This window comes from Scophthalmus maximus, chromosome 2 (assembly GCF_022379125.1).
Source record: "Scophthalmus maximus strain ysfricsl-2021 chromosome 2, ASM2237912v1, whole genome shotgun sequence".
Lineage (NCBI taxonomy): Eukaryota > Metazoa > Chordata > Actinopteri > Pleuronectiformes > Scophthalmidae > Scophthalmus > Scophthalmus maximus.
Window position 1 is genome coordinate 29,970,223 of NC_061516.1, and position 12,023 is coordinate 29,982,245.

The 12,023-nt window shown below is 40.5% G+C and overlaps 1 protein-coding gene across 2 annotated transcripts in view; it reads left to right on the forward strand.

The window, feature by feature from the left end:
- pcxb (pyruvate carboxylase b) overlaps positions 1-12,023 on the forward strand; it is a 249,637-nt gene that overhangs the window by 72,767 nt on the left and 164,847 nt on the right. For both annotated transcript variants that reach the window (XM_035624173.2, XM_035624172.2), the window contains exon 11: positions 6,156-6,318. In XM_035624173.2, the coding sequence (XP_035480066.2) occupies positions 6,156-6,318 (163 nt within the window). The remainder of the gene's footprint in view (positions 1-6,155; positions 6,319-12,023) is intronic.

Below are 12,023 nucleotides of genomic sequence, written 5' to 3' on the forward strand. Positions count from 1 at the left end.
GCAGAATATCATCTTTACCTCCCTGCCTGTTTGTCATATTTCATTGTCTATCTTGTCATCTCTTACGGCCACAACAAGCTGCCTTCCACTTTTCACTAAGCTTCATCTTTCTCTCTCTCTCTCTCTCTCCCCCTTTTATTTCTGGGCGCACAGCCACCCCCTTCTCCCTCGCTAATGAGCTGAGTGAAATGACTGAAAATGATATGCAATTAGTACTCAGCCTTCATGGTCTGTGTGTGTGTGTATGTGTGTCGGCACATGTGACAGACTGAGACAAAGTATGTGCGCTTTCTGCTAATTGTATGAATGTGCAAGATTGATTTGTGTGTGTGTGTGTGTGTGTGTGTGTGTGTGTCGGGTTCTAGTGAGTACTAGTCTAATGTACTTTCCATGTACTCTGATAATGTATGGAAGTGTCCAGTGAGGTTAAGTCATGCAAATCACATGGGGGAAGTATCAAAAGTGCTTTCCTAGCTATTTCTATAAACATAGAGGTATATTATATATTCATATGTTTGAGATTTACTGGTAGAAAAAGTATAAGTTGTGATATAAGTATATGATAGTGCAGGTGCTCACAGGTCAATGCATTATACATCCTCCACTCTAATCTCCTCCACCCTGACAACCTAACCCCCTGCATAAGTCAGGACTGACAACATCATTCATTTTGATATAATTACATTTTAATGAAACCTTTATTGCACTCTTGACTCTGGAGATGACCTGTAGTAAACCTATGACGATCCTCCCTTAAAGGGGACTGACCATTAATACTTTGAAATTCATATCTGTCCTTTAGTCATAGGTTAATTACTGTACTCCCTTTGTTTTAGTGGTTTGGACAAGAGGGACAAACAGCTTAGAAACGCTGAACAAACTGAAGTTAAACTGCTGTTAATTGTGCGATCAGTTCATATGTAAAGTACTTTGGTGACATTTATATTCACTTCATTTTTTAAATTGTCAAACATCAGAATAAAAGAAAACATGCAGTGAATTTTAATCACCATGTTAAAAAAAATACAACATGGTTGGACGCTGGTTTTCCAGGTACAAAACTGTAAATAGACTTGGAATAAGACCATGGGCTGAAAAAATCCCTATGAAGGCATGTTGTAATTTTTAAAATGTCTGTAAACTACTGCTGTAAAAACAAAGTGATTTTTCCTTTTGGCATTTGTAAAAGAAAGAGATGCATCATAAAGTCAGGATACCTGTAAAGGAAAAAAAAACATTTCATGTGTGGCCTGTTAGAAAAGGTATAGGGTCTCCAGATGCAACATGGTCTGGCTTCCTTATAACCACAGGACCCTGATCCCAGATTAGACTAAATCAACCACAATTGTCATATGATTTAACACAGCCAATCTCACTCACATTAACAGTGCTGGATATAAATAGAACAGGCTTCATTGTCTTTTTGATGGTAATATTTCAGATTATATAACATGACATGTGGATAATAAGATGTTAAAGTTGACCCAGTTAGTGCCGATGTCATAATGTGCTGCAACAAAATGCTCTGGCAGGTTTGAGTGTGTTAAGATGTGCCTCAGCTCAGATAAAAGATTTGCATCCGACGATAAACAGGATGTTCACGGCTTTGACCTAGACTTCAGATTAAAGAGTTCCACTCATCTTTGAAGCTTGGAGGGAGACCTTCTAAGTTCACTTGAAGTTTAGACTTCTGCCGAGACCACCAGAGACGATTTGGTGTCGCTAAGTGGAGCTTTAGTGCTGAATCTTTCTACTATGGCCTTTCTCCAAAACATAAGGCCAAGTCATTTTAAAACAATAAAATGTGTGTTTAGCCATATTAGATGAAATTTAGGGTGGGGTGCCGAGGGGTATGGATGTGCAGTATACTTTAGACTGTAGTAGTTTCAGCCATATCCAGTGTGCATGCTGATATACAGTATCCATATACAGAATGTGCTTGTCAGAAAGGGACAGATGCTATCAAATCTGGCTAAAAAATGTACTGTAGGGAACGTGGCCAGTGCTGGACAGTAAATCATTTGGGCCTTCATTTGGTTCTGCAGTGTAAAATGTGTGTATCGTATCAGGTTGGTGAACGAATTTAAAATATTTAAAACATACCAGAAGCCCTGAGCAAGTTGTTGCTGAGACGGGATGACCAAATGCAACATAAGGTACTTGGCTCTGCGGTAAGGTACTGACAACATTTCAGAGAACAGATTCAGCGAATAGACAAGTTTTTAAGACACTTGTGGGGGTTTCCAGTTTTTCCTTTAGATTACCAGCGATCAAATATAAACCTGGCAGCTATTCAGAAGCTCTAAGCAAGGCAAAGACACAACTGGCAAACAGTCAGAGATGCCAGACAGGAAAATAGACATGCAATATTGGTCCTGACATCTTAAAAGATTTATGTATTCTTTAACATTGTCAGAGATAAAGAATATTTCCACCCTTTTGACACATCAGAACCCTGCTGTGAGGGGGAAAAAAAGTCCTATGAGGAGACATTGGAAATGTTGAAGGCAAAGAATGCACATATTTGTATGTGACATTATTGGGTTGTTCTTTAAAGAAAATAAAACATAATAGTTAAGGAAGGATACGGATATATACTGTAGATGTGTCATGGTTGAGAAGGGGAAGTGAAACATGCAGAGACAAAGCAAAGACTCACGAAAAAGTGTGTTTCCAGTTGGGCTCCCGAAAAAAGGAGGCAGCTTTTCCACTGGGTTCCATTTGGCTGGTTGTAATGTGATTATTTGCTAAATTTGGTGCGTATACACTACTAAACCCAAATATCAGCTCTAATGACAAGGGCCTTGAGGCAGGTGCTGCACTATTACCTAATGAAATCTCAAGGCCCAGTAGAGGTGTTTAGAGTGCTAATCTAGTTTCAAGACCGTGTTATTTCAGTTTATATTGTGCTTACATGCTGCATATTCCTAAATAAATTTGATACAATTTTACACAAACTAATTGACACACGGCAAACCTTGGGCCAGGTAATATTACGGCTCAGTACTTCTTGCCTCGTGGGGCTCTAGGCAAAATTTAATTAAGGTGCCTCGTGTGCTCTGTGCTTGGTGGGTACTTACATGGCAGGGTATATGTACAATATGCAGTGAGTTGGGGGGGAGTCAGCAAGTGGAACAACTTTATTTAATATTAGCCTATGTTCATGGATAAACACAGAAAATTATTAAATCTCCATTATTTAGTAGCAAACTCTGAAATGGAGTGTGCGCTTTGTCATAATCCAGTTTGATGGTGTTGAATTATATTTGTCACATTTTGTGCCTAGAACACATTTTTAGATCTTTCAATTATGACAAAATGAAATATACCCTTAACATACCTTTTATTGGAACAATTTGGCAGGCTGTAATATATGTATACATCACACAGTATAATGACAAATACTAGAGGGACATAGTTTGTTTATCTTCTTAATCTCTGGACAAGTGTCCTCACAAATTCATTTATGAACATAAATAACAATAGAGGCATACATAAGACATCAATTCTCCTCTGTGTATCCTGCTTCAGATACACAGAGTTACACTTTGACTTTCATAGTTTTCTGTTATAACTGAGTATTTAATAAAATGTTGAGAGCGGGCACCATCTGCTTTGACATGACATGTAAATGTCTCTGTGCTGCCAGAGCATGTAAAGGAAAATGGATAAAGTAACAATCAGATTGTGCTGTCATTTTGTCTCCGTATCAAATTCTCATGCCCGGTGATGGTGTTTCAGGTTTGCCCTCCTCGCTGTCTTTGTTTAATCCTCTGTTCTCTAACACAGCCAGAGCTTTGCTAACAACCATCAATATTCATTGCTGCTACACTTTTTGAGAATGAGAGAGTCCATTAAATGTAGTGCATTTTTCAACTCTTCCTTCGCTGAGGGCACATCGCCCTCATCCTCTTTGTGTGGAGTTGGGCCTCATTGTGGAACTTGCTAATGATACAAGAGACTTTTATTCTGTAACTGGCCGCACTGAGGGACAGATGTTGCTGCAGGCTCTTTAATTTGTCAGAATCAAATTAGTATACACTAAATTTCATAAACCCTCCAGGGTCCTCATTCAATCAGTGTTGCCTTATGTTTTCAAGTACAAGAATTATGTGAGGGGGAAAAAAAAACTTGAAATGTACGTAATAAAAAGAGCCAATGCATGGATGCCAAATGTTTTGCTCTGACTCAGTTGTTGCTGAAATGTGTTTGTCTGCATGCTATTTAAGGACTTCTGTGTCTGTAAGTATGCAGCCATCAGAACACACTAATATGTCATTATATGTTGGTGATTTAGAATTTTGATATTTGTCTTTGGTTTGGTTGGTGTCACTTTTCATGAATATGCAGATGGGCAAGAGGCTGGGTTTATGAGTCAATTAATCACCATTTTACCATATGTCAGCTTTAGCATTCTTTAGTATTTGTAAACTGAGAATAATCTCTATTACCACTGTTTGGTGGCATGACTCAAATGGTATCATTTAGTCTTGTCCTAAAAAAAATAATATTCATGAAACTATGACAAAAACATGAGGTTAGTGTCTGTGCTTCTTCCACCGACGCATTGCACACCAGGCTGATGCATAATTGTCCTTCTGTTTGGCCAGAATGCGGATACCAGCTAATTGAGACATTAGAAAGACGAAAGCCAAGACGATGTCCAGAATCTTGGCTTGCTTGCTAATGTGTGCGCCTTCTGTGTTTCATTCCCTCTTCAAGGCGGAGGGGCTACCCAGTTATCTGAGTGGTTATGTTTGGCGATGCAGGGACACAGCCATTTGAGAATTATATATACCTCGCCTACTGTGCCCGTCAACTGCTGCATTTAAATTGTGTCAAGAAAACAATGAAGACAAAATACTTGCAATACATTTTGACTGCGTAATAGACTGTGCAAGGTCATGGAGCTTAACCCGGAAAGTCTCGTTTGAGCTTTACATTTAAATAAATGCATATAGATGAGCCCAAATTTATGGTAAGAGTTTTAAGTCATGGATATGGAAGAAAATAACGTCCCTGTCCCTCTCAGATTAAAATTCTTTCTAATAAGAGATAATTATGGAATAAAAATTAGCATAATGTTCTTCTGTGTGTGCGCGCATGCATACATTTTTTCTTTGGTAAAAATGCATATATTTAGACATGCATTAGTATGTGTGAATAAAATGTACCGTACATGCAAATTGACCGTTGACATTGTCTTTTGATATTTTGGAATTTATACTAAACAAATATCCGTAGTTTTCTTACATGTCAGTTTTGTAAATGTTTTTACAGGCCAGGTTTTTGAGATAACTGTTTGCTGCATTGCTACAACCTAACAATTATTTATAATCGACTTTGACATGGTCATGGTTGTCAGTATACCAAAATGAAATGACACATGGGCAGAGGTTTACTGCTTTAATCTGAATAAGAGTTAGAGTAAGAGATACTCTAGAGGTACTAGAGATACTCTAGAGGTTATTCAGAAGGGAAAACTTATTTGTTATGAGTCATATCTGCTTTGTACTGACTTATTTTCAAGCAATGAATTGGTCACGAAAATCCTTGAAACACATTCTGTAAACTGGACCTCTTTGATACCAAGAACTCTATCTATCCATGTATCTGTTCAAAACAAGGTGAAACAAACACTGGTCTAGATGACTCAGACTGCTTGTGCTGTACATGTCCTCTGACTTGGCTCTTTGTGATTCTTAGCACACTGCTGAATACCTCGTAAACTCAAATCAAACAAATGCTATACTAACTTTATGAGTTCCATATCCTGCTTAATTCCCAGGAGCCATTGTTTCCACAACTTCAAATTATAACTTACTTTTCTTTATGTAGTTCTTTCTTTCTTTTTTCCTACTTGAGTAAAGTTTCTTACTTTACTTTTCCTTGTTTTTGCTAGCTGAGTATTCACCATGAGCTGTTTACTTGTCATGCATTCTAATTACTTTGCCCAAAGAGGAAACCTCCCTATCCTGATCCGACTCCAAGTATAACTTTGGATGTAAATATCGGATAAATGCCTTTAAAGCGTTGGCGTATAATGGGAAACTGTTCTCCACAGTGACATCAGGGGAAATTAAGAGCGTTTCACATCATGTTGGTGGCTTCAATCACTTTATTCACCTCATCGCCTCACTCCCACTCTCCAACAGTGTGGACCTGGTGCACGCCCAGCTGCGAGTGTGTGAGGGCCGCAGCCTGCCAGAACTGGGCCTCAAGCAGGACAAGATCAGGGTGAACGGATGCGCCATCCAGTGCAGAGTGACGACAGAAGACCCGGCCAGAGGGTTCCAGCCAGACACCGGCCGGATTGAGGTAGGATCCGTTTTAAAATCATTACACACTTCAAAGTGGTTTTGAAGTTATTTTTGATCAACTCATAGTGTCATGCCTTGATACACTTATAGAGCCATTTTTATTCAATGTCCTGCCCAACATGTGGCTCATCCCACTTGGCATTGAAAGTCTCTGCTTTATATGAATCATTAAAGATGTAACGAGAATATGAATGTGCATAGCTGAAGGCAAGAGCACTAAAAACACACCTTCCACTAAGCAAGTGTCAATCGTCCCCAAAAAAATCACATCACTTTCTTTTTACTATATAATCACTATACACAATCTGAATTGAGTTCTTCCTTCACAATAAGGAAAATTAACTTTTGAGAATATTGTGAACCAGCCGTTGGACCATTTAATATGCAAAAGTGCATAAGGGACACAGGCGTATCAAAGTGCACAGAGCAATAGTCATTGTGCTGTAAATCCCAGGTTGTCTACAGCTTTGAATGGCTACATATCCTTATCCAGATGGAATGTAAGCGCCTCCGTCACCTCTTTCCATCGTTTGCTGCTTTAACCATATTTCTTACTGCTCTCTGGCATCGGTCAACAATAACAGTTTTCTTTCGCGACATCATGAGATGCAGACGTGAGGTTTTACCACCCTGAGTGAAACACTCGGGAGGTCCCTTGGGATTCCTCCTTAAAGGTGGTTGAAGAGATTTGTTGTATGAATCTCAGCAGTGCAGACTATTGGCCAGCAAAGTCTACAGATAACTTTGCTTTGAGAAATATCTGACCGCGCGTACCCAAACCACTGCCTGACTACTACTGACGTTGTACAAGCTCCTCATCTGCCATGTTGCTAGCACACATTTAATTATTTTTCAAGTATGTCAGGTGTGTATGTACGCGAGTGTGTGTGCGCACAGTCACAGCTGCACAGCTGCAGAGATCAACCAGCATTTGAATTATAGGTCTGTCACCTTGATCCATATAGCAGCTTCCAGTGCTGCAATTATATGCGTACATTGCCGTATGAGGTCTGTGAGTGGGATGGCATGATTTCCCTGTGCGCATGGGTTTCCTCCACGTGTTCATCTTTGTCTCTCTATGCATTCAGTTGTATTTGTTTAATAAATCTCTGTGTGCATCCTCACTATTTCTTCCTTGTGTGATGAGAATGTGTCCATGTGCCTTTTCTGTGAGAGGACCAGTGATTCTCTTTGACAGCGTTCACACACGAGAAGACACGAAGGTCACGATATGAGCGCTCTGTGTCCATCCACAGGCACATATCCTTCGTATTTACGCACCATACATGCCATTGCTCATTGTGTCCCTGCAGATCTCCGTCTAGCTGAGGAGGTTTGATCCTTGGATGCTTTTTTCTGTCAGGTCCTTTTTGCCCGTCAGCCTACACTGTTCACCCATCCACCCCTCTTTTATTGCTCTGTTTTTCCTTCCCCTCCCATTTTCCCTATCCTCTCTCTTTCTTTAATGAGTTTGTTTTTGCTGATTCTCTGTGAGCTTTTATAGGCCTTAACAGTGTCACAAAGTGCTTTACAAATAATTAAATGGTAATGAAAGCCAGTTTGAATCAATAAAAATGGCTGATTAGAATTAAAACAAGATGTTTAATGAGAGTAAAATGACTATTTAACAGAATACAAACACATCAAGCCATGTGTTAAAGGTAATGTCAAGAGATAATGGCGTGTTTGACCTCCGCAGGGCAGAGTGCTTAAAAAGCTTTGCGGGCCCAATGACCACTTCTGGGTTTTGTTTGGTTTGTAGCCTAAACTCTGCTAAACGTGAGAGGAATCTGCTTGAGGCAGATGAATGTGGATTTCTTGAGCAGTGCAACCAAAAGTAAAAAGTAATATAGTGTGACATGCACAGTTTCCTTCAGCATTCTGTCAGGAACCTCCAGTTCAGCAGCACACAGGGGAAGACCATAAGTGCTATATTTTCTGAATGCCAAAGTTATTGCAATTTTTAAAACTATATATTTCTAGACACCCCCCGAATTTCTCTTCGTGTCCCTCCTCCTTCCTGCTTGTCATGGATGCCGTGAATAAAATTCTGCCACTGCTATCGGGTGACTTACACAGTGATTTTTAAGTCACTGGATGTGATTGAATTCGGCTTGCACCGGTGGCTTTCCAATCAAACAAATCATCTGTCTCTTGGTTCAGAGCAAGGCGGAGAAACGAATGGTTGCATTGTGCACACAGAATTATTTCACTTGAATTTGACTCCATTAATTTATCTCCCAGGGCCAGTTGTTTCAGTTTAACAATTCGAATAGCTCAATGATCACACAAAAAGTCCTTTTTTTAATCCTGGATATATCGCCACATTCAGATGAAGCACGTATCTAACAGCTCAGTTTATCTGAGCTGTATTTAAATCTGCAGTACACATTTCAGGCTCACTTGATTTGGGTATGCAGTCCAATACTTGGAAGCTATTTGAATAACATCCCCATTATGTGGTTTTCTCACGTCCAGCCTGCATTACTTCTCACTTTGAAAATTGCAGCTTGAACTGTGTGGTGCTTTTCTCGACAAACGGTCTGGGAAGAGCCGCCGTAGAAGATCCTCTGACCTTTTCACTTCAAGGACTCTCTGCCTTGTGTCCACCCGATCCCTCTCTCTTCGAGTTTCCCTGCATCACTCTCCGTTACCACTTGTCCTAAAATAATGTAAATATTTCCCAAATTCTCATCTTCCTAATCCCTTATCAACACCGTCCCCTTCCACCTCATCTCTCCTCTCTCCGCCTCCATCCTCTCCTCTGCCTCCTTACACCATTTAACCATGCAGCTGAGCTCTGAAACAGGTCAACACAGGGAGACTCCTCCCCCACTGAAATCACCATGCATTATAAATGACCAAAACACAGTCAACACAGAAAAGCAAGGATGGAGGAATAGCATGTTTGAGGGACACATGAATAAATGATTACTGAAGGGCAGAGACAAGGTCAGCAGCTGAGCGAGGCAGTGAAAGATGGACGGCAGGAGACCGAGAAAATTGTCCTGCTTTTCGCTCTTCTTCCGTAAAGTGGACCAACCAGATCAATTATATTTTCACAACAGAAAGTTAAATATTGGTTTATTATAATGATTAACAATTATATATATTTCCTATAGTTTTTTTAAGGGATTTGCTCTGGAAATATGTTTAAAAATTTAAGTTTGATGAAAAATGTACATGCATTTTAATTTTAACATTTTAATTAAAGTTCAGCTGCATATAAATTTAGCTTCATGCAATACCAAGGACTAGGAAAGAAGGGCAGTTTTTAATTGGCAGCAGTGTGTGAAGGAGCTTCGCTGCTGCTCTTGGAGCAAAACACTGACGATGATGATGATACTGATGTTAAGGCCTAAGCATGTGTCGGAACATACCATAGAGTGAAAATAGTTTTTGTTTAGAAGAAGACAGACAGAAAAGAGATGCATACATCTATAAGATGGGACTAAGGTGTCAGGCCAGGAATGAGAGATGGAAGGAGCAATTGGTAACGAGGATGAGGAATGATGGATGTCATAGCATCAGGGTAGCGGCAGCCCTGTTGACAGAATGACAGGGAGGGATTGACTGCATGGTTTGGGATCAAGCGAGCAGGGAGGGAAGGAGAGAGGGAGAGTATTAATGCAGCACCTTGACATTTTGTATTTTAATCTGTTTTTTCTGCAGCAGGCGCTCGTCACATTCAATGCATCCGCCAACCTTTTGACGAGTAAGCTCTGTGATCAGTTTAGCCCTGTGAGATGTGAAGCTGATACCGAACTGCACTGGAGAAAAAGTCTTTAATTCCCATCCGGTGATAAGTGGATGATGAAGATGATCTACTGAAGCTCAAAATCATGTTACTCCATTAAAGTAGAGACTGGGCAGTGTGGCTTTGTTGTACACTGCAGGGAAAGACAGAAGGGGCTGATATTTCAGTACATATAGGTGTGTGTGTGTGTGTGTGTGTGTGTGTGTGTGTGTGTGTGTGCGTGTGCGCGTGCGCGCAGCAGCAAACGCCCCTCCGTCTCTATCCATCTGCTGATCTGTCATCAATCTTTCATCACAGATCTTTCCCTTTATCTGTATTGAATCACTCCATCCTGTCCACGACCATTTTTTCTCCTTCCCCTTCGTTTTCCTCGTTATCTTTCCACCTTAACAAACCTCCCTATATTTTCACCCTTGTTCTCTACCAAAGTTGTCCAATTTCTCTTTTTTTTCTCCTTATCTGCACATATTCCTCCAATCCTCATCCTAAACCCTGTCCACCATTCAACAGTTTTTGCTACTTTTCCCACCGCCTCTCTCCAAAAAGGAACAAGTTCCAAATCCTGTTGCTCCTCTTATCCACCTCCTCCCATTACTAAGCACCTCATCTAACTTCTTCCTTTTCCTCTTCCTCACTTTACCGTGTCTTTTTCCTTTCTTACCCATACCATGTGCTTTTCAGTGGACATGTAAGTCAGAGGTATGGAAACGGCCTGCCAACATTAGTTGCCTGCAAGGAGCCACAAGGCCTCACTTCATCTCATCTTCCTTTTTATTTCCTTATCAATGCACATTTGAATATCAGACAAAGATCTGTCATTCCATAATTCATCTCATAAATCTGTTGTCTTTTCTTCTCCTGAATCTGTCTACAAGCACAGCACATCTGTCTTTCCGTTTCCTCCGTGGCAGCCCACCATGCGTCTTTCACCTGTTTGTTTCTTTTATTAAAACACATTTGCATGTGTCACTCAATGTGTTACTAATACGTTTTACAATGGCTGCCTGTGTGTATATGGGTATGCACGTTTGTCTGTTTCTGTGTGTGTGCCATCCTCCAAAGAATATATTGAGTTTGAAAATAGGTCGAGTCCTAATTAGAGGAAGTTTGTCAGTCTTGCTTCACACACCATCGTAAACACCTTCATTTGCACTCCATAAACATCCTGCACCCCATGTTGGTTCCTATTGACGGCACCATGATTTGTCGCCATTATTATCTATAATTTTCTAAATTTCCATTAACAATGCTGTCAGTCACCTATGCAATTAGTGGTGAATAGACCTTGGTTTGTTTTGTGCTCGTTACATTTTCATTTCGATGTAAAAATCCAAACAAGACTAGATTTCTTACCTCTGTTATGATAACACGTGCTTGTGTCACCACGTGAGTGCAGGGAACTTTCCCACATACATCAGGAAGTGAGAAGCAGTTAAAAAAAAAAGAGATGTGTACTGCTCTGGCTTTCTCATCAGACTTTGTCAGTGAAACATCATATATATGTCATTTTATATTCTTGGTCTGAACCAAATGCACAGAAACCAGGAATGTAGAGAGCCTGAGGGACACACACTGCTCACATGCCGCCTTGTTAACTCTGGTTACATCCAAGACCCCTGGCCAGGTGTTAGAACACCGGGAACACGCAACTATAGGAGGGCAAAGCACCAGCACCACAGGTGCAGACACACAAAGTCGCACAGGGTATAATTTCCCAAGAAACCACCTTTGACCTTTAGAAGGTCATGCGTGGAGAGCCTCCGACGTGAGCCGACTTCATCATGCAGTGTGTGTGCTCTTCAACAGAGCGGGTGCTGTTGTGTGACAGAGAACAGAACCATTCTGTGTTCTCCATGGATCTCTGTGTGCAACCATCCTCTTTTTTATTTCTGAGTGCAATACATTGCCCCACTCATACCCCAACCCTTACTCTGTCTCTGCCACTC